General features: G+C 41.0%; 1 protein-coding gene across 1 annotated transcript; it reads left to right on the top strand.

Annotated features, from left to right (window-relative positions):
- Positions 1-18,214: 18,214 nt before the first annotated feature.
- On the top strand, positions 18,215-27,409 carry anxa13 (annexin A13). The gene is made up of 11 exons (XM_085173591.1): positions 18,215-18,368; positions 21,682-21,757; positions 21,871-21,965; positions 22,058-22,228; positions 22,326-22,359; positions 23,895-23,974; positions 24,198-24,266; positions 24,355-24,456; positions 24,636-24,711; positions 25,000-25,112; positions 26,178-27,409. The coding sequence occupies exons 1-11, from the start codon at positions 18,354-18,356 to the stop codon at positions 26,295-26,297; spliced, it is 951 nt and encodes a 316-aa protein (XP_085029717.1). The 5' UTR covers positions 18,215-18,353; the 3' UTR covers positions 26,298-27,409.
- Positions 27,410-27,505: the final 96 nt, after the last annotated feature.

Here is a 27,505-nt window from a genome sequence, read left to right as displayed (position 1 = left end):
TGCCCCCAGGCCCTGTTGCGACGCGTCTGTGTGCAGTATAAAAGGGTGATCAAAGTCTGGGTAGGCTAGCACTGGTGGGCTTGTTAGAATGTCTATGAGATGCTCAAGAATCTGTTGGTGTTGACTGCCCCACTCTACTGGAGTCCGTGAAGATAACTGCGGCCCCTTCACTTTTGCTCTTACAAGATTAGTTAGAGGTGGGCTGGGGTTTGTCTTGAGCAGTTCATAAAGCGGTCTGGCTATGCGGGAGAAGTCCTGCACATAAGCCCGGTAGTAGCTCAGAAAACCCAGTAGCCGCCTGACATCACCGACTGTTTGGGGGGTTTTCTGCTTTAGCGCCTGTACTGCCTCTAGATCCTTTGGATCTATCCTCACTCCATCTGCAGACACCAAGCGGCCTACATACCTGACCTCTTTGCGGAGTAGCTCACATTTCTCAGGACGGAGCTTAACTCCATGACGTTGCAGAGCTTGAAGTACACGCCGCAAGACCTCAACATGTTCCTCAAAAGACCTGGAGAAACACAGCACATCATCCAGATAAGGGATGCAACACTCATCTCTGAGTGTGTCCAGCATTTCCTCCATGCTTCTTTGGAAGGCTGCTGGCGCATTAGAAAGGCCAAACGGGATCCTGACCCATTCATATAAGCCCCATGGGGTGGTGAATGCAGTCAGGTGCCTGGACCCCTCCGCGATAAAGCCTTGGTGGTAAGCCTTACCCTGATCTAAGATGGAAAACCATCTGTAGCCTCCGAGTGAGTCAATCAGGTCCTGTATGCGGGGGAGGGGGTGCCGATCTGGCACAGTCTTTTTGTTGAGGAGCCGGTAATCAATGCACAGGCGCAATGATCCGTCTTTCTTCCTCACACAAACAATAGGGGCAGCATATGGTGAGTGTGATTTTACAATCCACCCCTTCACAAGCAGCTCCTGTATATATTCTTTAACCTCCCTGTACAACAGCTTTGGGACTGACACATAAGCCTTTTGGACTGGGGTGTCATCTTTGAGTCTAACTGACATTTGGAGAGAGGGTATACATCCAATGTCACTGCTGTCCCGTGCAAAAACAGCTGATTCCTCATTCAGCATTTTCTCGACTATTTTCTGCTGTTCTGAACTAAGGTGACTGAGGTCAACCGGTGGCCGCCACAGGTCAGCAGAGGGAGTACCAGGAGAGGCCACATTAACTTCAGCCTTCAATACACAAGCTTGTGTTGGACCCCCATCTCCAACGTCCTGTTCGCCTGGCTCAAGAACTTTGGCAACATGTTGGATGGAGCCAAGTTGGGACCTCTTTGGCAGAGTGATTACTTGGTTTGTGTGGTTGGAAATTGGCACTCTAACAAATGGTTGTTTGTTGTTACTGATTTCTAGCAATCCTTCTCCCACACTAAGCTGCTCTAGCGTGGCGCTATCCTCTAGTGGCTCATACAGGACAACAGGGTTGGAAATGTCAAAGGTAGATGGTACTTTACATTGCACATTTACCGTTTTACCAGGTGGAACATAAACATTTTCCTTCCCTACCCTAATGGTGGTTATACTGTGGTTTGACTCTTTCTGCAGATTGATAAAGTTGACCATGGCTCTTGCCTGTTCTTCCTCCACTCCTAGAGCTTTGCGGAGAAGGCTGAGGATCATAGTGTGTGTATCTGCATCACACTTATGACTATTAATCATCCCTTGGAGGACATTGGCTCCCAGTAGTGGCTGGGGGAGGGGGAGCTGGCTGATTAGGAAGGGTACTTCCATTGTAAGGTTGGGATCGGTGTTCCCCGGGAGATTAACTGTTAGCTCCACCCACCCATCATATGGGATTGGCTGTCCATTTGCTGCATACAGGTCAAGGCTTTCCCCAGGATCAAGAAGTTCTTGTAAGGGCCTCACTGCATATTGGGGAATGAACGTCTCCTTCCAGGATCTATCAATGATGCTCACTTGTGAGCCAGTATCAAATAGTACTGTCACAGCATAGCCATTGACAAAACAATTTAGTAGGCTCTTTTTACCAATCAATGGCACTGTTCGGGCTGTACTGTCAGTAACTGCTTGGCTTTTCGGTGGGGAGGGCTGGCTTTCTTTTTTGCAGCGTTTTTTTTCCTTTCCCTTCAGATGTCTCAGTTTGCTAGTGGGCATTACTGAGTGGGACTGGGGATTTGGGATGGTCTCTGTCTGTCCCTCAACAGAGACCGGCTCCCGTTTCCCGGCTGGTTGGTTCGTTTTAAACAGCCAATTGCCCTATGCCCGGCATCCCCACACACAAAGCAGTGATTACAGTTTTCTGAGCCTTGCTGCATACATTTGGTGCAGCTGGGTATTTTACCTCTCCTTGCAGCTGAAGGTTGAGTGCCATGGAATTGGTCCTGGCCTGGCGTTTGGACAGGTGCAGTCTTTGATTGGGTTGTTTGAATAGCTGCCGCTTGTTGGCCCATTAAAGTCGCAACCATGTTAGTCAAAGCCTCTACTTGTGCACTAAGCTGTTGGATCGCCTCATTATCCCCACTGTTTGCACTCACATCTCCTCCTTCCACCTGGACACTATGTGTATGTGTTGTTTTTTGACGGGGGGCATGACCTAGCCTACGCTGGTGTTCATTTTCATCGCTAATCATCTTCATAACCTGGCTGAGAATTTCCTCATCAGTGACGTCGCTGTTTGAAAGGAGTGGCCTTAGTTGCTGTCTGATGTCAGTATGTTTTGTGCCCAGGCCTTGGTAGATACTGTGAAGAAAGACTTCCTGAATGGTTTTGGGTTCATAACGAATGTCTGTACTGACCTGTTTTGATTGGAACAGGATCTTCTGTTTGAGTCCAATCATGCGGTACAAGAACTGTTGTGGGGTTTCTTGTTCAGTTTGTCTTGCACACATAAGCTCTTGGAACAATTCAGTGCTGGCCTTTTCACCCAGGTGTGATCTGAGAAAGCCCTTGAGTTCATTCACAGTGATTTCATCTTTGTTGATGAGCATATCCTTGAAGACACCTGGCTTTACAATTCTCAGTACACCCCGGATAACCTCAGCCTCTGTGAAACCCTCTCTAATGCCTTCATCTATCTGTTTACACATGCTGCTATAAGTTATGTCAGCATTGTGGTCCCCAATTTGGCCACCATGTACCTTAAATTCCCTCCGTTGAAGGTAAGAGAGGTCCTTTAAGGAAACCATTCTCTCAGTGGTTACATGTGGTGAGGGGTGAGATATTGCTGCATGTGTTGCTGGGTCACCTATACTGTGTGCCCCACTAGGGTGTGTGTTACTTGCATTTCTAAAATGCTGTGGCTCTCCACCCCGCTCATCATTTATGATTCTAGGCTGGGTTGGACTCAGATTGGTGGTGCGAGCCTGTGCACCAAAGTCAGTATGCTGTGATGTTGTAGGCTCTCTGAGGATGGAAAGTAAGGGGGTGGTGTGCTGTTGAGTGTTAGTAACTGGTGGTAACTGGCCAAAGGTAGCATGTGTCACTGTAGTGCGCTCGACTGTCTTAGCACTAACAACTGGTGACTCCAGTGGCTGTGCCACCCCATTAGCAGTGTTCAATAGGCCACGATTTTCAACCATACTGCATACGAGATCATTTAGCACCAGCAACTGACTCATTCCCTCATCCTCAGAATTTAACAAAGCATCTGACTGCATATAGTTGATAATGCAATCCACACAACCTTCTTCATCAGTGGACTCTAATTCACTACTCTGGCTGTCTGTGACCAGGTCCCTTGCGAGCTGATAGGCTTCTGCACCTGAAAGCTTATACAGGTTCTTTTTGATGCTCCAAACCAGCTCCTTGCGCACTGCTGCCATGATGAGCTTCGACTAATGAGACACAGAGGTGCAGTTCCGTTGGTGGAGTGAAGAACCTCGTACAGATCTTGACTTCTCTTTGTGGACACCCACCAGCTGTCGTCTCGGCTACAGCGATGCCATCTCACGTTGACTTTATGGTTCTAGTATCACTGGACCCTCTTCCTTAGAAGACTCAACAGGAAGTGGATCCCGGACGAGCCCCCACAATTTGTTACGGGCCCCAGGAATGGTGCCACAATAACAAAGAAGAAATCCCTGCAAATACAGGTAAAGTTCAGGAGCAATGAAGACAGTGTACTCTGTTTGCCTCTCAGATTGCATCTCTTATTCAAGTTTCAATAAACATGAACAACATTAACAATATATATGTGTGCATGACTCTTTCAGTCCCAGTGTCCATATCTGTCCATTTTCCAAAGTCACAAGTAGAAAAATAAATGGATTCACACTCTACACTTTCCACTATTTTACATGTGCTTCATGTGATCGCTCAGTGAAAGTCAAACAAAAGTACATACATGCTCTTGCTTAAGCAATTGAAAGCCACTGTGATCTACAGTGAATTTACAGCAATATACAACTGTATTTAAAACAAACCACACTTTTATCTGGTTGAAATTAAAGTGGACAACTGTACCGGTTCTGAATACTGAAATTGAGCAAAAATAAACACACATCATTTACAGCACACTAAAGATGAAACTCACTTTTGCATAACATGGGCAACTTCTTTCTATTTCACATGTCATTAACACTCACATATTAAACAGCTTTATACTTTTCAAACCTCAATGACACTTTAACAATAAAACATCTTTTTATCATAAACTTTATATAAAATAGTAAAGTGTGCGGGAGTACCAACCTTCATAATGAAAAGAAAATAAATCTATATGAATGACCTCCCTACAAGACAATGCTCTGGGCGCTACGACCCACAATAACAAAACATTACCGCGACGTTTCTGCTAGCGGCCTGCGCAGCCTGACCCCGCTGTCTCAGACTGATGCGGGTCAAACGTGCGTCTGTGCCCATAAGTGTTACAGGTACTGTCTTACTTCTTTACAACTTAGCATGGAGATAAAACATTGCTATATAACAAACAGTGGTAGTATTTTTTACCAGGTACTAACCTGCAAATACAGGTAAAGTTCAGGAGCAATGAAGACAGTGTACTCGGTTTGCCTCTCAGATTGCATCTGAATAGTGGGCGGAAGTCCATCCCCCTAAAGCAACTGGGTTGCACCTGCCTTAAAATAATAGTTCCACCTGAGGTGTTGCTCCATTTTTTTGTACCTTCTGTACAGTTCATGTGACAAAATAATATATAGGTTAAATTGGTCATGTTCCCAAAGTCATTTTGAATATTACTAGCCACGGAAAATAACTGATAAACAAATTAAATAAATTAAATTAAGTGATTAACACAAAAGTGGCCATGCATTTTGGGTGTGCCACAATTATCTGGGAATAAAATCGAGTCCCTTGCAGAAGTTAGAGCACGAAATGATGTGTGCTTCAGGGTAGAGGAATTTAGATTCAGATTGTGCATTTAAAACCGATAAAAGTTCAGATATCGTGACTTTAAAAAAAATGGAGAAAGAGACGTGATATGATGTGTAACTGGCAGTCCACACTTCAGATGCAATGTTGTATTTACTCACTGGTAAAGGTCATGGACAAAAACAGTAGGAAATGATCAGTACCAAACACCAAATATCTCAATATTGTTGCTTTTTAGTATTCATTTGTGTAAATTGTAAACACTGTTCAGTTCATAGTAACATAAAGAGAAGAGTGTGAGCAATTGGGGTCAGTATGAGTATACTGGCAAAGTTTCTTGCTGGTTTGTGCCATCGAGTGCGTTTCCACCAATTGATTCACATTTGAAGTAAACCAGCTGAAATGGGCCTTTACGAGGTTTTGAGTGGTATTGTCTTACGATCAATATTTTCCCATTAAAACGCCAACAAATGTCCTTCATCATTAACTACCTGTTTGGTTTAAATGTGAAGAGAAGTGATTTTGAGTGATGCAACAATACTTTTCAATTTTTATGAAGAATGTAATTTAAATCAGATTTGGTCCATAGGAAGCAAATGTATATGTACTAGCAATCTCAAGCTTCCTTACCTTAAATGTTCTGCAGGAATCCCGCAAGGCTCCTTATTTGGGCCCCTTTTATTTGTACTTTGTATTAATGATCTCCTTTGTGCTATAACATGCAGTAACATTGTCTTAAGCTACTCTTCTTTTTTATAGATTTCTTCTAATAGGTGCAACAATTTAGTGAAGTATTTGAAAACTCATAGAAATACAGTATATAAGGTAAAAACAGAGTTTCTTCTAACAACCTAACAAGTCAATATTGGTATGATCTCCTTAGGAAAGCTTTCTTGGTATTTCTTTAAGCAGTATTAAGTAATAGTTCTCCAGACTTTTTGAAGCACATTCAAAGCTCTTTTATGGATGTTGGCACCTTCTGTTTCGTTCTTTGTCAGTATGATCCCACACTGCTTCATTAATGTTCTGAGGTGCGGGCCTCCCAAGCCAATCAGGTCTTTTCAGACTGGAGTGCAGGTCGAAGCTAGAGAACAAAGACATAGGTTACTTCTCTTTACTCAAGGATAACATGCAGACAGAAGGCAAGAAAATTACTCACATTAGGATAGTATGGTCAGGCAGAGATCTATTGCCACACTAGCTCCTAAATGTGCTTCCTTGATGGAAAACATCCAGGAAGCATAGGTGTGAGAGGACAAGCCTGGGAAATTGACCTATGCATGGGTGGAGCCAGGGCAGAACATCCCAGTGCCACCTACGAGGAAAATAAAGCAACCCACCCACCAGCCTACCCCAAACCCTGACACACTGTTATACAAAATGACAATAATTTAAACCAAAATGTCGGGAGTGAATGTGAGTGCGAATGGTTGTCTGTGTCTCTATGTGTTAGCTCTATGTGTTAGCCCTGCGACAGACGGGCAACTTGTCCAGGGTGTACCCTGCCTCTCGCCCTATGACAGCTGGGATAGGCTCCAGCACCCCCCGCAATCCTGAAAAGGATAAGCGGGTGGATGGATAGTTATTTGTTTTTCACTGCCTGGTCATTAACAGAAGAAACACCAATTCAGTAGGATCACCTTCAAAGAGAACTATTTTAATTTTTTTGAGTAGCAAGTCATTCTCATTTTATAATGAGAAACACAATATTTTGGGTTATGATCATTTAAAGTGCAGCCATGTGGTTTTGGAGCTTTTACATGGACTTGACCCACCACCTTTAAATGAATTAAACACAAAACTGACAGGGAGATTGATACCAGTGCCACCAGTGTCTTATGGGTTCCCTACTGTGCTACCAGTAAAGGTACTAAATATTGGCGTAGCTTAGCAGTGGCAATAAAGGAGCACTCCACATATCCTACTTTTAAAGCACGACTCGTTGTTCTTGTATTTATCAAGTTACTATTTATAGTTGTTTCTGTTGTTTTTTTGTTTATTGTAAAGTTTTATTTGACCTGTCCGGAAACTGTGAATGAATGTGGCATGTTTGCATTTTATATTTCCTTATATTTATGCCCATTTGCAGGAGAAAAGTAAAGAAAAAGAAGGTAAAACGAGTTGTCTATATACACATAAGAGATTTTTTGTGAAAGCTGACAGCAAATTCTTTCAGCTCTAGTTGTCATACATTCACAAGATTAGATGCTTGCAAACACCTTCAAGTTCAGATCACAGCCTATAACATAAACTGCTTCATCCCTATCTCTTTTATCCCCCAGCCCTGTTGCCATTACTCACCCTGGAAGGAACTGTAACTTTGGGAAACAACATCTAAAGGAACTGCTTAATTTCAGGCAGCACTTGCTATAAGTTTCACAGCTGATGTGTCAGATTAGGGGCATATTTTTAGTTCCCGTAAAGGATAAACATAGTACTATTTCACATGAATTTTATTTACAACAAATGTTATATGAAGACCAACAATAATGACTTTTTCCCAGCTTCAGAACCGGAGCGCTGCTCCCAACACAACAAATACAGAATATACAGATTCAGTTTCAAAACAATAAATAACTAAACCCCCCTAAATCTGGTGCAGACTGAAATGGAAATGGTATTTATTTGGGATAGTTCATGTATCAGTAACTTAAAGAACTGCTTAAAGGAGCACAAATGAATTGAAATAATATTTGTCTGACATTATCAGTCTGTTGCTTTGTTATTGTTGAATTTTAGCTCACTCTTCTATATGACATTGCTTCATTTCATTGAGATTGTGGACATTCATGTGAGTTCCTGTGACAGCATTTCAATATGGTTGAGGTCTGGACTTTGACGGGGACATTGCAATGCCTTGCTGCGTGTCTTTTTCACCCGTTCTGTTGTACATTTGCTTCTGTGCTTGGGACCTTCACCTTGTTACATGGTCCAATTTCAGCCGACCTTTTAGCTATCACTTAAACATTGAACGTGCTAACTGAGACCTGTAGAAATGTAGCTCTTTGGTCAGACTTTGGAGTGAATTTGCAGGGTCATCAACTGCTGGGAAGATTGTGTTAACACACACCTGACTGCTCCTGACTAGGAAACTGCCAAAACCTTTGCTTTTAAAGAAGTGCTTGCACTTGCTGATGATCAGTTAATCACGTGCATATAGTTAGCAGCACCTGGCTGCTACTTACCCTCTTAATTCCTATGGAAGTTGTAAGGAGGTGCTTAGTTTTTCACAGGACTGCTGGCAGAGTCAGTGGGCTTTACAGATTTTGACAATTCGATGGAATATTTCTGCATGTAATACCTTGTGGAATTTAATCATTTTAACGTCACATACGAGTAGTTTTTGCTGACACTAGACATTTTCTCTTTGGCACAGTATACTAAAACATTTGCATTGAAAACAAACCAAAAAGAAAAATGCTCTTTCTACACATTGCATCTGAAAACTGAGGGAAAGCACTAAGGAGAAAAGTCGGAAATCACATTTCAACTGTACTTAGTACTGTGACCACTAGGTGGTGGTGTTGATCCACTTTAAGGAATGTCACGACAAGTTTATGCAGAGCAACGAGTTTCTTCCAGGGAAAGGTGTCGCTGTCAGATCTTCTGCAGGACACCAGTAGCACCAAAGAGTCCACAATGAACTTTAAGGCATCCAGTATCAGCAGAGAGGTTAAACTTCATCTCATCTACATCATCTTCATCTTTTGCATAACCTTTCTCTAAATACTTATTTTAAATGTGTCCATAGCAGAGCAAAAATTGGTAGGGGAGACCGGGGATAGTTGTAACGTGGGTCAGTTGTAACACTTCCAATTTCTCCAATCAGGGCTAAGTTTCAAATGATATGATTCATCCTGTACATGTCCAATTCAGTTCTGCTATCACATGTGAAAAATCAGCATATTTTGTCAAACAGACAATTTAACACGAAAAAAAGTAATTTGTATGCCAAAAGGTTTTTCTACTTTATTTCAATTTCTAATAGCATTATCTGCTTTGCAGTTAAACTCATCAAACTTAAATTATGTTATTTGTATGCCTATGAGGATATATTCTGTGTAGGTCTTTAGTGCTAATGTTTTAGCCGTTGGCTGTAATGTTAGCTAGTTCATGGCTATAGGAGTCTGGGTCAGTTGTAACAGCAACAGTCTGGGTCAGTTGTAACAGCAACAGTCTGGGTTAGTTGTAACAATAATGCAGATGTTAAAACTTACCACACTATTACTTTAACTTATATTAAACAAGTTGGGACAACGACATCAGCAGAGAGAGGTTCACTGGTCACCTTTGTATATGCGGTTAATGCCATTGGCAACACAATTCCTCCACTGTTTGTGTTCCCACACATACATTATGCAGACCACTGTGTCAGAGATGGACCAGTAGGAAGTATTGGTAGTGGAAATAAATCAGGATGGGTTCAAGAAACAGATTTCCTCATCTTTCTGAAGCACTTTGCAAACCACACCAAGGTAAGCCATGATAAAAAAGTAATGGAATTGCGATGCTGGTGCACAACTACATTTTTTCAGTTTCATTGTTATGTTCAAAATTGGTGCAAGAGTTGTAGGTTATAATGCCCACTGAGCCAATGAGGCCAAACTCAAGGAAGACCAACCAAAATGAATGAAATATTCAGTTGCAGAAAATTCCATAATTTGTCTTTTTTGGGGGGTTGGCATATGTTCAAAAGCTAGATTTCTGCATTCTGTCACACACACGCATAGCTACATACAGTGGGGCAGAAAAGTATTTAGTCAGCCACCGATTGTGCAAGTTCCCCCACTTAAAATGATGACAGAGGTCAGTAATTTGCACCAGAGGTACACTTCAACTGTGAGAGACAGATTGTGAAAAAAAAATCCATGAATTCACATGGTAGGATTTGTAAAGAATTTATTCGTAAATCAGGGTGGAAAATAAGTATTTGGTCACCTCAAACAAGGAAAATCCCTGGCTCTCACAGACCTGTAACGTCTTCTGTAAGAAGCTTTTCTGTCCCCCACTCGTTACCTGTATGAATGGCACCTGTTTGACCTCATCATCTGTATAAAAGACACCTGTCCACAGCCTCAACCAGCCAGACTCCAAACTCCGCCATGGCCAAGACCAAAGAGCTTTCGAAGGACACCAGGAAAAGAATTGTAGACCTGCACCAGACTGGGAAGAGTGAATCTACAATAGGCAAGCAGCTTGGTGTGAAAAAATCAACTGTGGGAGCAATCATCAGAAAATGGAAGACATACAAGACCACTGATAATCTCCCTCGATCTGGGGCTCCACGCAAGATCTCATCCCGTGGGGTCAAAATGATCATGAGAACGGTGAGCAAAGATCCCAGAACCACACGGGGGGACCTGGTGAATGACCTGCAGAGAGCTGGGACCAAAGTAACAAAGGTCACCATCAGTAACACACTACAACGGCAGGGAATCAAATCCCGCAGTGCCAGACGTGTTCCGCTGCTGAAGCCAGTGCATGTCCAGGCCCGTCTGAAGTTTGCCAGAGAGCACATGGATGATACAGCAGAGGATTGGGAGAATGTCATGTGGTCAGATGAAACCAAAGTAGAACTTTTTGGTATAAACTCAACTCGTCGTGTTTGGAGGAAGAAGAATACTGAGTTGCATCCCAAGAACACCATACCTACTGTGAAGCATGGGGGTGGAAACATCATGCTATGGGGCTGTTTTTCTGCCAAGGGGACAGGACGACTGATCCGTGTTAAGGACAGAATGAATGGGGCCAAGTATCGTGAGATTTTGAGCCAAAACCTCCTTCCATCAGTGAGAACTTTGAAGATGAAACGAGGCTGGGTCTTCCAACATGACAATGATCCAAAACACACCGCCCGGGCAACAAAGGAGTGGCTCCGTAAGAAGCATTTGAAAGTCCTGGAGTGGCCTAGCCAGTCTCCAGACCTCAACCCCATAGAAAATCTGTGGCGGGAGTTGAAAGTCCGTGTTGCTCGGCGACAGCCCCAAAACATCACTGCTCTTGAGAAGATCTGCATGGAGGAATGGGCCAAAATACCAGCTACTGTGTGTGCAAACCTGGTAAAGACCTATAGTAAACGTTTGACCTCTGTTATTGCCAACAAAGGTTATGTTACAAAGTATTGAGTTGTATTTTTGTTATTGACCAAATACTTATTTTCCACCCTGATTTACGAATAAATTCTTTACAAATCCTACCATGTGAATTCATGGATTTTTTTTTCACATTCTGTCTCTCACAGTTGAAGTGTACCTCTGGTGCAAATTACTGACCTCTGTCATCATTTTAAGTGGGGGAACTTGCACAATCGGTGGCTGACTAAATACTTTTTTGCCCCACTGTAAATGGCTCTAAGTGCAATCATGTGTTGAATAAAAACGATTACATGTTAATGTTTTGTTAGTACCCTTATTTCATTGTGTTACATTTCACCCCAGGATATGTTACAACTAACCCAGACTATGGGTTTAATTGTAACATTTCACTCTTTGTGTTTGAGACCATACCATGCAATGGGTAATTGTGCTGCAGAGAAAATAGCTGCACTATTTAATAGCAGAGACATGTAAATACTTTGCATTACATTTTGAATCCACTACCTTAAAAGAACTCTAATTTACAGACAGAAATGTCAAAAATGTTACAACTATCCCCGGTCTCCCTATAGGAAGACATCAATAAGCAGGTAGAGAAGAGGAGACAACACAAAGAAATGGTGAAAAGTTGAAACATCACTGATGATTAAAAAGTTAGTTACTTCAGTCCAAGAAGACCATTTGAACTTTATTGCATCACCTCATACTTCTACTGATGTTTTTTTTGTTTTTTTTTTGGTAAAAACAACAACAACAACCTCAACAGCCAAATAGTTAAACTATTTGAGCGAGATTGCATGTAAAGTGTTCACAGCTCTTCTACCATTTGCCACACAATGAGACCACGCAGCACTTTGTGTGGTGCCCCAAACTACCACCTGGGTACAGCAAGAATGACCACAAGCCACTACAATGCCAGAATTTTACCACAAGAGCAGGTAAACAATGCACTGTTTATTAGCATTGTTCTGTGCAAACAAAAGCCTAGTGTGCTCAGAAAGCCTCATGATCACTCTGAACTAAAAGAATTCAAAGAGGGCTGAAAAATATCTGCTCAGATAAGAAGCCAAAACTGAAGTAAAATCTTGAATTGATGAATTTGTTAAAATATTGAAACGAACAAATCCATGAAGATGTGCTAAGACTATTTTTCTCCTGTAGTTTTCTTTTTTTAAACACCAATATTTTGGCCTCCTTTTCCAGGCAGGTCTTTAGTGTCAGAGCAGATGAAACGCAGCCCTCTGTCTGTGATTATTAACAGTCGGAGCTGCTCAGACTCCAAACAAGATGTGTTTGAGGTCATAACAGGAGTCTGGGTGCTGTGCCAGCATGACATTACAGCCTGGATCCTCTTGAATGTTGCCTTTGTTTCCTCCCCCAGATCTGTGTTAGAGGCTTCAGTGGGATCCCTTTCCTCCGCCTGTGAAATGAAGCCCAGGACCCTTCCACCCTCCCCCAGACACGTCTCAGTTTTGTAGTCCTTCAGAAATTTGGACTGTTTCAGCAGCGAACTCTCGCAGGGAAAACAATAAACTCAGACAACACAAACTGAGACATTTTGAACAAGCTTTCAGTTTGCAGCTGCTGCCAAATTAACAGGTGCCTGCAACAGTGTTGTGCGCCTCATTGCATACCGCAATCACACCTTGTCCTGGCAGAAAAAAGTCAATGCATATTGAGCATATTGAACTTGTTCATCTTAACTGGTGAGTCAACAAATTGTGTTTCAAATCCTCAAAGAGGTTTAAAGTTATTGCAAAACTTTTGGTCTCAATATCTGAACTTAAGGTCTCTTAATTATTTGAAAGCATAAGAAAAGCAAACAGCCAGATGAGTATTACTAAAAATATTTGCCATAAATAATCAGACTATATTTATAGATCCGTTTGTGTTTACATGGGACAAGTAATGGTCAGTTAGTAAAGGGGTCAATTTGACATTGTTGTCATTGTTTTTCAGTGAAATAGAGTATTTTAGAGTATTAAAAACAATAAAAACCCACTTCAATCAATTTAGAAAGTCAAAAGACAATCATTGTGATGCCTGAAAGTAACCATAGCAACCTATTACCATTTTGGCCCACAAACAGTTTACATCTCATTTATTTGGGATCTATACCATGAATGAGGCTGCTGTGGCTTCCCTTCATGTTTAAACTGAGGCAGTGCTTCTGTAGCAGTACATTGCTTAATGCTGTGGAGCAAATTGTTATGGCCCGTCTAGGCGCGGCCAGACCAAAACATAAAGGGTGATCCATCCCCGTCCAACCCCAAGCAGCACGTCACACACTTAATATTTTTGTGACAGTGATTTATTTACAAAGTGCGTTAAACCAAGGAAGGGAGCACATCTTAGAGAGGTTTAATGTGAGAGAAGATTCACAAAAACGTCTGAACACCTCAGAAAGCGTTTCCAGATGCTCTGACCACGTTGGAGAATAAATGACAATGTGTCATCTGTCCAGTTTTTCCCATGAAGGTGCCTCCACAAAATCTTCAAGTGAAAAATCCATTCTCACACACCCCCCCACACAAAAAAAACAAAACTGCTAACCAGAACAAGACACGCCAACCCCAACACACCAACAAGCGAGAAAAGAGACGGAACGAGCCCCCAATTAAGTTATGGCCCGTCTAGGCGCGGCCAGACCAAAACATAAAGGGTGATCCATCCCCGTCCAACCCCAAGCAGCACGTCACACACTTAATATTTTTGTGACAGTGATTTATTTACAAAGTGCGTTAAACCAAGGAAGGGAGCACATCTTAACGTCAGGGTGAACCCAAAGCCAAAACAACAAACAAAAGGGTAACCTATCTCAAGAATAACCAACTTACCTACCCAAAAAGAACTAAACCAAATGACACTCACTTCCCTCCCTGCCTAACAAAAACAGGAGAAAACTGATTAAACGAAAAGGCGGTCCACCCCTACGTGCTCTTACATCGAGTAACATAACACAATGACACAGTAAATGGTCTGCCAGTCGGGTTGGGCCGAGGATGAATCAAATAGCAGTCGCCGGCGGTCTCCTCTTATCTGCTGCCTCCCGGTCCGCAGCCAATCGGTGCCAGCCATCCACCCGGACGCACCAATCCTGGAGGAGCACCTGGACACTTAAATTTGCATGTGATTAAGATCAGTCGTAACAAAATTTAAACACTCCAGGGTTTCTCCTTCAGTAAAAAAAATGTTGGCATCCATTAAAGATAGTTTGGCTTTTCACCAAGGAAAAATTGCCAGTAGTGAAGCTTGAAACACAGTCAGGTCATGGAGGCAGCAGACTAAGCAGGGTATTCCAGATGTTGTTCTCCCCAGCCACATTTTACAGTTCCTTCTGGGGGATTCCAAGGTATTCCCAGACAAGACAGCATTAAAAAAAAAATCCCCTCTCATTCCAGCAAGCGGTCTGTTCTTCAAACTCGGGTCCTCCACCCGAGGCCTGGGAGCTTGAGGCTCCTGCGCAGTATCTTAACTGTTCCTAGGACTGCACTCTTCTGGACAGAGATCTTGGATGTTGTTCCTGGGATCTGCTGGAGCCACTCGCCTAGCTTGGGGGTCACCACACCGTGCGCTCCAGTTACCACTGGGACCACCGTTACCTTCACTGTTCACATCTTCTCAAGCTCTTCTCTGAGCCCTTGGTACTTCTCCAGCTTCTCATGTTTCTTCTTCCTGGTGTTGCTGTCATTCTGTATCGCTACTATGCCTGGTTGGTTAACCACCACCATTTTGTCCGTATGTATCTGGTAGTCCCACAGGATCTTGGTCATTCTTGACCACCCTAGTGAGCGTCTCCTATTTTGACTTCGGGACTTCCCGGCCATACTCGGCACAGATGTTTGTGTACACTATGCCGGCCACTTGGTTATGGCGTTCCATGTATGCTCTGCCAGCTAGTATTTTGCACCCTGCTGTTATGTGCTGGATTGTCTCAGGGGCATCTTTACACAGCCTGCACCTGGGGTCTTGCCTGGTGTGATAGACCCCAGCCTCTATGGATCTTGTGCTCCGAGCTTGTTCCTGTGCTGCCATGATTAGTGCCTCTGTGCTGTCTTTCAGTCCAGCTTTGTCCAGCCACTGGTAGGATTTCTGGATGTCAGCCACTTCCTCTATTTGCTGGTGGTACATACCATGCAAGGGCCTGTCCTTCCATGATGATTCTTCCTCTTGCTCCTCTTCTTGGGTTTCTGCTGCCTGAGGTATTCACTGAGCACATGCCAGCATTAGAAATGTGTACATCAGAGGGACAGGGCAGGTTGAGCAGGACCACTCTGTGTGGGACTCTCTCAGCCCTCCTAACTTCACCGACCATCCTGTGAGTATATGTCTTATTTATTTATATTTAATCTAAGTTTAGTCCAGGCCTACAGCTCTGATGTTAGGAGGAATTTTGAATTACATCAGCACAAGCATGATTGCACAAGACCTTGTGTACTAAGTGAGCTGCAAAAGTGAGAACCGAAGCTGCAGAAGCTTTTATGAATGAGAAATTACAGTGTGGACAACTGTTATTTAATTGGTTTTAGTAAATTCATGTGATCTTACAATGTGTGTCATTACGACATCCTACACAGGCCAGTGAGAATCACTACTGATGAAACTTAATCTGGCTAGTGATTGTTGTCGCTGAAAATGACTCACATTTTTTAGAATATGTTGCTAATTTGCTTATTATAGTGTCTCACATTAAACTGTGTGAGTAATCAGCCGAAATAAGTTTAACTTTCCCTGATTGATGTTTCAGGAAATCAGCATTTAATGATATATCAAAGAGAGGTGACTCATTCCCTCTGATTGCATGGCTTTGTAAGTGTGACGATATCAGGCATTTAATTGGAAACTGTGTATTATGGAGGGCAGCGGCAGCGCTATCATTCAGTGGGTGAGTAATTATGATGCAGTGACAGTTTTAAGGGACAGTAAAATACTCACTGTTGGAGCACAGGCTGGTAAGGTTGGTAATTATGCTGTAAGAAACTAAATTCTTTAACGATTTAACAGATCATATTTCTGACTCTGGTTTATTAATTATATAAACGCTTGTTAAATTAAAGAAAAGGGGTACATTAACTATAATAAATGAATAAAGTGTTTAATCTCGTGTCTCTTTACTTCTTTGTGGGAAAAACACGATGTGTGAACAAGAAAATAAGTTAAAAATAACATTAAAATATATGTAGGAAAATTTTTCTGAATGGTTCAATTAAGTGAGATTCATTTTGATCAAGGACATTAAAAATGGTTATATCAGACCTAAATCATTCTGGGTTTGTTCTGGCCAGCCAAGAACAGGAAACAGAATTAGACAGCAGAAGATTTGAAAAACATCGCCTGGTCTAATGAGTCTTGATCTCTGCTGCATTGTTCAGAAGGGTCAGAATTTGGTGTAAGCAGCATGGACCCATCCTGCCTTGTATCAACAGCTCAGGCTATGGGTGATGTGGGGGTGTTTTCTTGCCACACTATGGGCCCCGTAGTATCAATTAAGAATCTTTAAACACTACACTCCACCTGACTCCTGAGTGTTGTTGATGACTGTGTCCATTCCTTTATGACCACCCATCTTTTGATGGCTGCTTCCAGGATAATGAACCATGTCACAAAACAAAGATCATCTCCACCTGGTTTCTTGAACGTGACAATGAGTTCACTGCACTTAAGTGACATCCACAGTCACCAGATCTCAATCTAATTGAGCACCTTTGGGATCTGGTAGAATGACTTATTTAGTCTGACTAATTTGTACTGATCAGAAGCAGTCACGCCAGGTGTGGTTAGTATCTGAGTTACTGATGGCAATCTAATAATCATTACCCAGTGATTTGTTTTATCTACTACAAAGTCTTGTAAAGGGAGCGGACTGATCCATGACGATCTTTTCTGCTGGGTTCTGTATTATTGTACAGGAGGGCCACAGGGAATCCATATATTATCTAAATCACCTCGCTGCCTCCTGTTATATGGGACAACATGGATTCTCAAAATGTTCTCATCTAATGTATCCATTCATATCCATGTATGGTATGCATATATGACAGTGGATCTGCAAAAAGTATAAAATGTTCAAATGCGATGTTGTTTATTTATAACTAAACACTATTTCTTCTTTGTGATCCACACAGATTTTCATTATTTTTGTTGTAATTCTGGTATCACACAGGAAGAGGAAAAGGGAAAAAAAAAACAATGCATTTTACTGATTTGAGTTATTAATTAACTCGACTTTGGTGGGATGGCTTTGACTTCTGGGCCACGTTTAAACCCTTGCCTTAGACCATTATAATTGTAAAGTTAACTTCTGATTTAATGACACCGCTAATTGGTGTTTGTTATGCATTTGTATATGACCAAGTACTATAAATGTGTTTAACGTACACTGTCCCCAACTTGAAGAGGCATTAAGAGAAAAAAGTATATTCATACTATGTTTTTTAATATTTTTGATAATGGTAAATGATCAGGAGCTAATCATGAAGTGAGGGGGAAGAGTAACTTCACTATAAATAATGACCATATAATCAATATTGGGGGTCGGTGCCCTATGCCTCCCTTCAGTAGCTACACGCTCCTGGTTGCTGTGTAATACAATCCTCGTTTGTGCACCATATCTTCATACCGACTATTAAAAATATTTGTATATTGACTAATTAAACTATTTAATCGGAAGAATTACTAATATGTTCTTATATAACGCAACATGTCTGGAGTGAATCTTTACAGTAAGCATGATTAAGTCATTAAGACAGAAACCGGGGGAAGGGCTGTGGACGTTAACTGCGCACGTAACCGGGCCACGCTGTGCTCCGCGGTGACGTCACATTCCAGTATGTGCAGCTGAGTCGCAGTTTGGTCAGAAGAGGTCAAATATCCCCCAAACCCACCCAAAGGTTGCCAGTTCAACAAGAGATCAGGCGCTGCTGACGGATCATCTCCACGAAAATGGGCAACTGTCAAGTAGGCGTCATTCTCCTCCTAATCTCTCTGAGAAAAACACTGATTAAAGGCTAGATTTTTTTTTAAAAAAATCTCTTGGCTTCGCTGGTTTAAGTCTGTATGAGCCATACTTTCGGTTCGACCACCGCCAGGAATGACGGCTGGATTATGTCTTTGTAGGAGTTTAAAACGTGTTATTTTAGTCCGTATAATGCGAGCCGACCTCCACTTTTAAGGCTTTACGCACAACCCATTTCATCATACGGAACCTCTATTATTGCGACTACACTGACGAGATAAAGAGCTGTGAATATAGATTCTCAGTTAGCGCTGTTTCTTTAAGGTTCGAGCGGTCTAAACGTTGCAAATGACACCGTCTGGGAGACGCCGTATCGGGGTTTACGCAAAGGAAAGGGCCACTCCTTTGCGGAATTTCATCACGGTCCCGTTACACTTGTTCTGTTTTTCTTTAATGAGTTCGACTGTGCGCAATGAAAGGATTTCACGGGAGGCTGTGGATTTTGTATCCTGTCCTATCACCATGTTACTCATCAGTACAAATGGTTGACACTACTCTTTTTATTTGAGTGAGCAAATTCTACAGCTATACTTTTAATGATTCAGTGCCGGTTGTAGAGAGAAGAGCGTGAGATGAATTGTTTTTGTTAACACTCGACCACTGAAAAGTGCTAACCATACTAACCACTTCCTGGCTGCATTTTCCAGCCTGAAATGTAAAAAAACTAACAAAAAAACAAGTACAATATATTTTCTGAATCCACAAAGGCTTATCTCAGTGAAAACATATGCTATCCACTGCAAAAGACCTCGACTTTAAAACCTCATCTGAAAATCAGGGACTTTTCAATATTAGTCATATTTAATATTATAAAAGGGCAGAGCAGAATAGTCCAGGAGATATCTTTCAGATGCTTCCTTGTATACTGCTATAGGTAATATGGCTTGAATAACTTGTGAACCTATAATATGTCAAACATTTTGAGGCAGAAAGAAAATTTCTGTGAGAAGTTTTTGGCAAAGTTCCTTTAAAAATGCTATTGACATATTTTAACTGGGAAAAGAAAAGAACTGGACTGATTAAAATGCAGAAAGAAGAATAGGTAGAATAAGGTCCAGTTATAAGGATACTTGCAAAGGAGATTTATTTCATGTTTATTTATTTTATATGTAAGTATACAGGCTCTAATACATCCATAGACTCCACCTGATATTTTGTTAAAAGTTGATTTGAGGTGAAGTTGAAGAATTCAAAATTCTCCACCTTTATTATTCCATCCACTTTGTGCAATGTAGCAGCACCACTGGCAGCAAAACAGCCCCAGCGCATGATGCTACCACCACCATGCGTGACAGCTGGCACAGTGGTCTAAGGTTTGAAAGTCTCATCTTTACTCCTCTTGTTATTGTAACCAAAATAGTTCAGTCTTTGTCTCGTCTGGCCATAAAAAAATTTCCCAGAAGCTATTTGGCTCGTCCATGTATGGGGCTGGAAATTTCAGTTGATTTTGAAGATCTTGACTATATAATAATAATAATTTTTTTGTTTGTGCCTTTCAAAACACTCAAGGTCACCTTACAGCACAAAAATCAGGATGATTATCACTGATGTGAAAATAAAAACAGATGAGTTTTGAGCTGAGATTTGAACTCTGTCAAAGAGTCAAGCTGACAAAAGTGTAGCGATAATGGGTTCAGAAACAAGGTGCGGCACAGCTGAAAGCTTGAGCAGCTGTTGTGTTAAATATGAAATGAGGATCAGTCAGGAGATCAGCTGAAACTAAACAAGGGAAGGGGGCACAGGAAGGGGTCCTCAAAGTTAAACTTTGTCAGTATCTGTTTTATCCAGTATAGGGTTATCTCACTTAAGTTATCCTTTTGCTTAGAAATGAGCAAAATCAGTAAAACCTGCCATAAATGCTGCCATAAGATGGAGTCAGTCTGCTATCAGTCTGCAATTAAATGGTGTCAAGCCAGTTATTACATTTTTTTGACAATACAGCAATGAAATGTCATAAATCATCAAAAATCCCATATCTGACGTTGTCTACACAGACAGAAATTCACATTTGTTACCTGTGTGCTCAGAAACCTTTGTGTTCTATAGGAATATAACCAGAATAAAACCAACTGGGAGCATACATGCCAACCCTCCCGATTTTTCCAGGAGAATCCTGAATTTCAATGCCCCTCCCAAAAATCTCCCAGAGCCACCATTCTCCCGAATTTCTCCAGATTTTCCACCCGGACAACAAAATTGAAAAACCATATCCCACACTGGCCCAGCCAATTCCAGTTTCCAACAGTGGCTACTACTACTGCAGCTACTTAGTTTTTATATTACTCTTATTACTCTTTCTGGGTCACAAAATTAACTTTTAACATATTTTCAGGCGAGAATGTAGCTGTGTAAACTTCAAATATCTGACCCGGCCCACTTAGACCGCGAAGGCCAGGTCCGCCAGACAATAATAACGGTGACATTTAACTTATTTTATCCGATAAATAAACTCTACAAAGTTAAAGTTTTTTTTTGTAAATATATGTATATGTATACCCCCCCTATGAATGTCTCCCTAATTCTGAGGTCTCAAGGCTGGCAAGTATGGCTGGCTGCTGAGCCAGCTGAGATCAGACCCTTGAGTTGGGCTTATTGACAAAGACTCATTCAGACTGATGGCAACATGTTGGCATTGTCTGCAATTTTAGATTAGAGAGTAACACAGGCCTACGACAATCTTTCTTTGTCTGTCCCAGGCAGATTGTGACTGCAGAAAGGTTGCCTCCCATCAGGCAGAGGTTTTCTGTAGATGCAGGAAGGTTTCTGTCCTGTCGAGCGAAGTGTGTCCAGTATTTTAATTTGTTTAATAACAAATCAATATTTGGCGTTCCTATCGCCATACAAAATATTAAGATACTTGGCTGTATCAATGTTTCCCCTCACCCCTAAAATATCGTATATGTTATTTTAGGGGTGTTGTATGAACCTGTATATATGAAAATACCATAAAATCCATGCCCATATATGTAGTCTACTGTATCTTTACTATGGGAGACTGTTCTCTCTCTCTGTGAAACCCCTCTCAGCTTGCTTTTGGTCCCTCGATTGCACTTCACTGACTGCTTTCATTCATGTGGCCTCCACCAAGTTTGTTTAAAGAGTTCAGTTGCTGAATTCCTCAGCACCATCCCTTCCCCCAGCTGCCAGCTGCTCTTGCCTGCCATCAGAAATCCTTGCATAAACAATGATTAGCTGTAATCAGTGTGTGTCCATAACAGTTACTGCATGTAACATTATTATTTTTTGTTTTCTCAGCCCACAGTTTTTCCCTATGAAGATTTTGATGTTGTTGCTGACATCAAGGCCATTCGCAAAGCCTGCAAGGGGTTAGGTAGGTTATGAATATGATGAAAATGGTACATTTTTAAATTAAACTAGTCTCCTTGAATTTCAAAAGGATGCATATGATTTCTCTGCATCTGATCTGTTGTGACTTCTTTTCAGGAACTGATGAGCAGGCTATTATTGACATCCTGGCAAACCGGAGTTCAGCTCAGCGTCAGGAAATTAAACAAGCCTATTTTGAAAAATATGATGACGTGAGTGCCATTTGGCAAGTTTCTCATTTCAAATGTGTAAGAAACATTTTTTTCTATGTTTCTGCTAAAATCAGCATGTCTGTCTGTGATAGGAATTGGTGGATGTGTTGAAGAAAGAGCTGTCGGGGAACTTTGAGAAGGCTGTCCTTGCCATGCTGGATCCGCCGGTTATCTATGCTGTGAAGGAGCTCAGGAAGGCAATGAAAGGTCCGGGCACTGATGAGGACGTCTTGGTGGAGCTCCTCTGCACCGCTACAAATGCTGTAACTAGCAAAATATATATTTATTTTATTGATATTGACAATCATATTGCAATTCAATTTCAGAGGAAATGTCTAACTTCCTACTTTTTTTTAACAGGACATTGCCATGTTCAAGGAATGCTACTTTCAGGGTTAGTACAATAAGCAACTTAGCAGTTTTTAAATCTCTTCTCCTTTTGATGAAATTACTAAGTCTGAGTCATCAACCTACACCTCATACAGTAGCTTATTATTTTTGTCTCTAGTGCTATGTCACATTTTGTTTAGACAAGGCCCATCCTGTTTCCACTTCCCTTTCATTATTGTGCTGGCGCTGAGAGTTGATTATACTTACCACTATAGCTGGCTATATCCTCTGTGGTTATAGGCACTGAAATCTTATGAGTTTTGAACAGAGTAACCTCTGTTTAGTTTTCTTTTTATAATTATGCATGGAAGGAATTACATCATTCTTCAAAAATATATTCTAAATATAAGTTTGTCGTAATTTTCTACAGAGTGCGTATGATTATTTAAGAGTTTGTTTTATTAGGATTTAGAATGACTAGAACATTCTTTGGTTGATGTGTTTGATGGCTTTTAATCAGCCTGTGGATATGCTGGTTAGCTGAACAGATTATTAGCATAGCACATGCTTTGTTCTTGTTCTTCGGGTGAACTAGCTAATATGCTATGTTAGCACACTGATAGCTAAAGCTTGCATTTTATAGACGTGAGCAATGACTTTGCTGACTTTGCTAGGTATTGTTGTTTTACCTGGGACAGCATAAAGCTAGCACAATAGCATATGCAGGGCAAACTGCTAATAAACGTATAATGAAAAAATTATTAAATGTAATAGCAAGCTTCCATATAGTAGTCAAGCACCATGTTATAGTTATCAAATGTTTTATTGATGCTTTACGGGCCAATAATGAATAGCATAATAGATAAATAAAACACCAAAAGTACAATTCAACAGTAGTTCAACAATTTTTATTATTAATTTATTAATTATAATAAAATAATAATAAAATCTTCTTTTCTCACGTCAAGTAAAATAAGGTTTGTATTCAAAAATAAAAAGGCTGGTTGGAAAATCTTTAAATAAGTTCTCTTCCTGTTTCCATACATTGAGTGTAAACACAAAGGAAAAGGCTGTGCAGGTTAATGTAACTGTGACAAGTGTGGCACAGAGTAAAATAGAAATGGTCAGACAAATCTAGAAAGACCACTAGATTTGTCTGTTTGATTGGTCTGTTGGTCACCTCAGCTATAAAGAATAAATAATAGCTTGTTAGAAAGATTGCCATCATTCCAGTGCCCAGTCCTAATAGTTTAGAGTGCTGCCCCATTTAACCAGGACTATGACCAAGTATGTGAAAATATTTACTTGAGTCATGTGCTCTGCTTCCAATATTACTTGTGAAGCTAACTAAGCAGCTAACTGCACTACTTCACTTTACACTAGTAACTAGTTTTCTGATTGTTGCTGTACACTTTTATGCACAGCAAGGAAATGAGAATAGGTGAATGGTTGCAGGAAATGGCTAAAACGGTGGATGAAATCTAGGCATATACTAACATAAAATACTATCCAGAAAACACCAACACACTTGTATCGTATGGTAAAAGAATATCTGGTGGTCCTCATGCTTTGTGACTTCTCTCGGTGTCACTCTTGCAGTGCACGAGCGTGATCTTGAAGCCGATATCGAGGGAGATACGAGCGGGGATGTTAGAAACCTTCTCACAGCTCTTTTGCAGGTAAGTGGCCCTGAGTTTCTACTCTACTCGTGTAACTAAATTCCTCCCATCTGTCCCTGGACTGAAATCGAGCTCACTCTCCCTTCGCCATGCCCTGTGAACACACACACTGGCCAACATCCAGACAGCCTCTCACGAGTAAAACGGAGCCCAGATAAAGTTGTGTGAGTCAGAGAAATAGACCTCAGTAAGGACCAAAATCCTCTTAATTGTCTTCTTCCAGGGCAACAGAGATGAGAGTTATGAGGTGGATGAGAATTTGGCTGAACAAGATGCTATCGCCCTGTTTGAGGTACAGTTTCATTTTTAAATTCTTCATAATGGCATCGTGGCAGATTTATTGACCCTGAAAAACATTAATATTCGCTGAACTGATGCAGGCTGGTGAAAGCCGTTTTGGGACAGACGAATCCACTTTCACCTACATCCTGGCCACCAGAAATTACCTGCAGCTCCAGGCCACCTTCAAGATATATGAGCAGGTTGGTATTTGTGCCCGCTGCTGCAGTGATATTGCATATCTGCTTGCACATATCACATCACTGTTTCCTGACACCTCCTAACAAATCACTACATAAGAAATATTTGTATGTGGAAAGTGAAAGGCTACTCTGTAAGACATTTACAGTCCTTAACTCAGCTAGTTATACTCTCTCAACAGCTCTCTGGAACTGAAATCCTCGATGCTATTGAGAACGAGACTGGAGGGACACTGAAAAAATGCTACACTGCTCTCGGTTAGTATGAATTAGAATGCTGTCCATATTAAAATCTATGATTCTAGCTTTGATTTGATTTGATTAGAAGATTAGAGAAGCAGTGGTAGCATCAAAATCACATGGCAAACTGCTAGTTTTTTGTATACTAGATGACAGGAAAGTACGTTGGGTAAACTCCTATTGTGCTATGTAAATAAAAGTTTGGTGTTTAATAAGCATATTGAAGAAAAAGAAATTGTTGCTGCGGGAACATATGGTTCATAATCTGCTGTGGAATTTAATGAAACCCTTTCCTCCCCCTCACAGTAAGAGTTGCCAAGAATCCCCAGCTTTACTTTGCAAGACGTGTGAACAAAGCGATGAAAGGAGCAGGCACTGATGAGGACACCCTGATTCGCATTATTGTGTGTCGCTCCGAGGTAATTCCGCTAAAGTTGCATGACTTTGTTTATGAGAAGGGGCCAAAGACTGTCAAGCTAAAATACACGATAAAAGATGATTAAAAACATTCACAACATGCTGCGATTACTAAACAGCTCACTGATTATTACATGTGTTTTTACAGTATGCATGTTCTTACACTTTAAAGTCACTTATAAGACTGTTCACTGCCATCTTCAGGCAAACTCTGGTAAATCCTGTCCCCTGGTTTATGTTAAAATACAAACGTACAGTATACAAGACATTTTTAAATGCAAATCAAAAATAATTCAAACAAGTGCAGAATGTGGATCAGAAATCTGCTCCAGAAAATGTAAATGATTTAGGCCCCAGTCACGTAGGTTAGAGACCAGTTGGCAACTGCCTGGCAACCTTTTGTCACTATGGAAAAATTTGTATTCTAGATAAATTATGAGTAGTTGCTTTAGGTTTCTGACAGTCACTGTGAAACTGATGTATAAGCCCTACTCACAGAGATTTAAAGTCAGTAACCTCATGGTAACTGGTTGCTAGAGAAAAATGTGTATTCCCAAAGTGGTTGGCAAGTGGATGCAGAAGACTGGTGGCTCTAGCTTTGTAAAAACTGGTTGCAAAAACAGGTATATGTTGCTGCAACTAAAACTTCTATGTGATTGCTTTGGTCACCGCAGTTATCAGCAATTTGCATAGAAGCACCATTTCAGAATCAACTCCCGGATGTTATCTAGTGATACTGGGCAGTACTCCCAGTAACTCCAGGTTGTCGATGCCACACCGTCTTTACAAGCACTTTCACCCAGTAACTTATAGTGACTGCTAATTAACCAGTTGGGGAATACACATTTTTCCCTAGTGACCAGAGGTTTATAGGGAATCGCTGGCCTGTCTCTAGGCCTGTGTGAGTGAAACTGTAAACATGAGTTTGTCTTCTCCACATTTGCTAGAGGGTCAAGTTGAAACTGATTATTTCCATCATATTATATTTGGTAAATTCCCATGGGTTGACTTCTGGCAGGCTCAACATAAAGGCTAATTTAATTTTGTGGTTCTCTTTTTTTCAACAGTATGATTTGGAGACCATCAAAGAGATGTACCTGGAGAAGTATGATGTGTCCCTTAAGGACGCCCTGAGGGACGAGTGCAGCGGTGACTTTAAGCGCCTCCTTCTCGCTATCTGCCACTGAAAGCCAGAGAGGCAGGCAGGAAGGACGAGGGTTGTCTGGTTAACAAACTAACTGGTGGGGCGATTAAATAATTAACTTGGCTCGTGTCTTGTCCAAACTGACTTACTGTTAATGTGGTTGGCTCTCTATTTTACCTCCTTTACAGATGCTGACCTTGATTGTCTTACTTAGAACTTATCAGTGAGTGAAGCTGTGTCTCACAATTACTGCCCATTTCTTAGTCAATTTTTAATCTTTAATTAACCAGCATTTATATAGTGGCCAGTATAAAGCACCAAGATTTCTACAACACAAACAGGAGCCAGCTGTAGTCACACTGAATCAATTAGATCGAGCGTGGCGTGATCAGGTGGCTTAAGACTTGATAAGATAATGACGTTAAAAACATAAGACCCGTATTTGCTTCGCTACCTGATTCTCTTGCATTCACTAATCTATTAAGACTTTCATGTAAGTATTATGCTTCTTTAGATTAAAGACCTTTTTCACCCTCCGTGCCCCAAACTGTGCCTGTTATAACTAATGCAATCAGTCAGCATGGCTTTGTGCTTTTAAATGAAGAAATGTGAAATTTCGAGTTGAAGCAGAATTAGCTGGCATCATGAAGGCTATGCAATGCAATGGACTTGAATCTGAACTGTTCTCACAGCAGCGGTTATATATTTTATCAGTTTCTCGTTTAAATAAATTATATATTGATATATATTTAGTTGCAAAAAAAAGGAATTGACAAATCCAAATACACCTCTCCTTGTTATACATGTATTTTTTTTTTTTTTTTTATATTTTATGACTAACAAAGAAGAGTGTTTAATACGGAGCATTATTTAGCATACTGCTTAGAATAGACCAGAGGGTGTGTGAAAAGAAATCTGATCGTGATGTTCAGGTTGATTTTTAACATGTGGAGAATCTGATGTCTGTGTCATTTATGTGTCCGTTAATGGCAGCTGAGATTTATTCTTATGAGTGACCACTATTATAAACATTTTGCAAAATGATACTCAAATGACTTACAGTACATGAGATAGTCACAGCATCAGCCTGCTTATTAGCTTCTATATAGCCAAAGAATTTTAGTCTTACTGCTAATAAAGTTTCCTCTAATGTCATCATGTCTGACTTTATTCATACCTCAGTATTCCAAATGGCCTGGAACATGAACACTGAACATGTTACACTGAATGGGAAAAGTCTTACTATCATTT

Source organism: Neolamprologus multifasciatus, chromosome 9 (genome assembly GCF_963576455.1).
Source record: "Neolamprologus multifasciatus chromosome 9, fNeoMul1.2, whole genome shotgun sequence".
Lineage (NCBI taxonomy): Eukaryota > Metazoa > Chordata > Actinopteri > Cichliformes > Cichlidae > Neolamprologus > Neolamprologus multifasciatus.
This window is presented reverse-complemented; position numbering and strand designations above follow the sequence as displayed.

Excerpts from the sequence above, each read along its gene's own strand:
- anxa13 (XM_085173591.1), top strand. Across the intron at positions 23,975-24,197 it reads TTCTCACAGCTCTTTTGCAG|GGCAACAGAGATGAGAGTTA; the intron begins GTAAGTGGCCCT and ends GTCTTCTTCCAG. Across the intron at positions 24,267-24,354 it reads ATGCTATCGCCCTGTTTGAG|GCTGGTGAAAGCCGTTTTGG; the intron begins GTACAGTTTCAT and ends GAACTGATGCAG.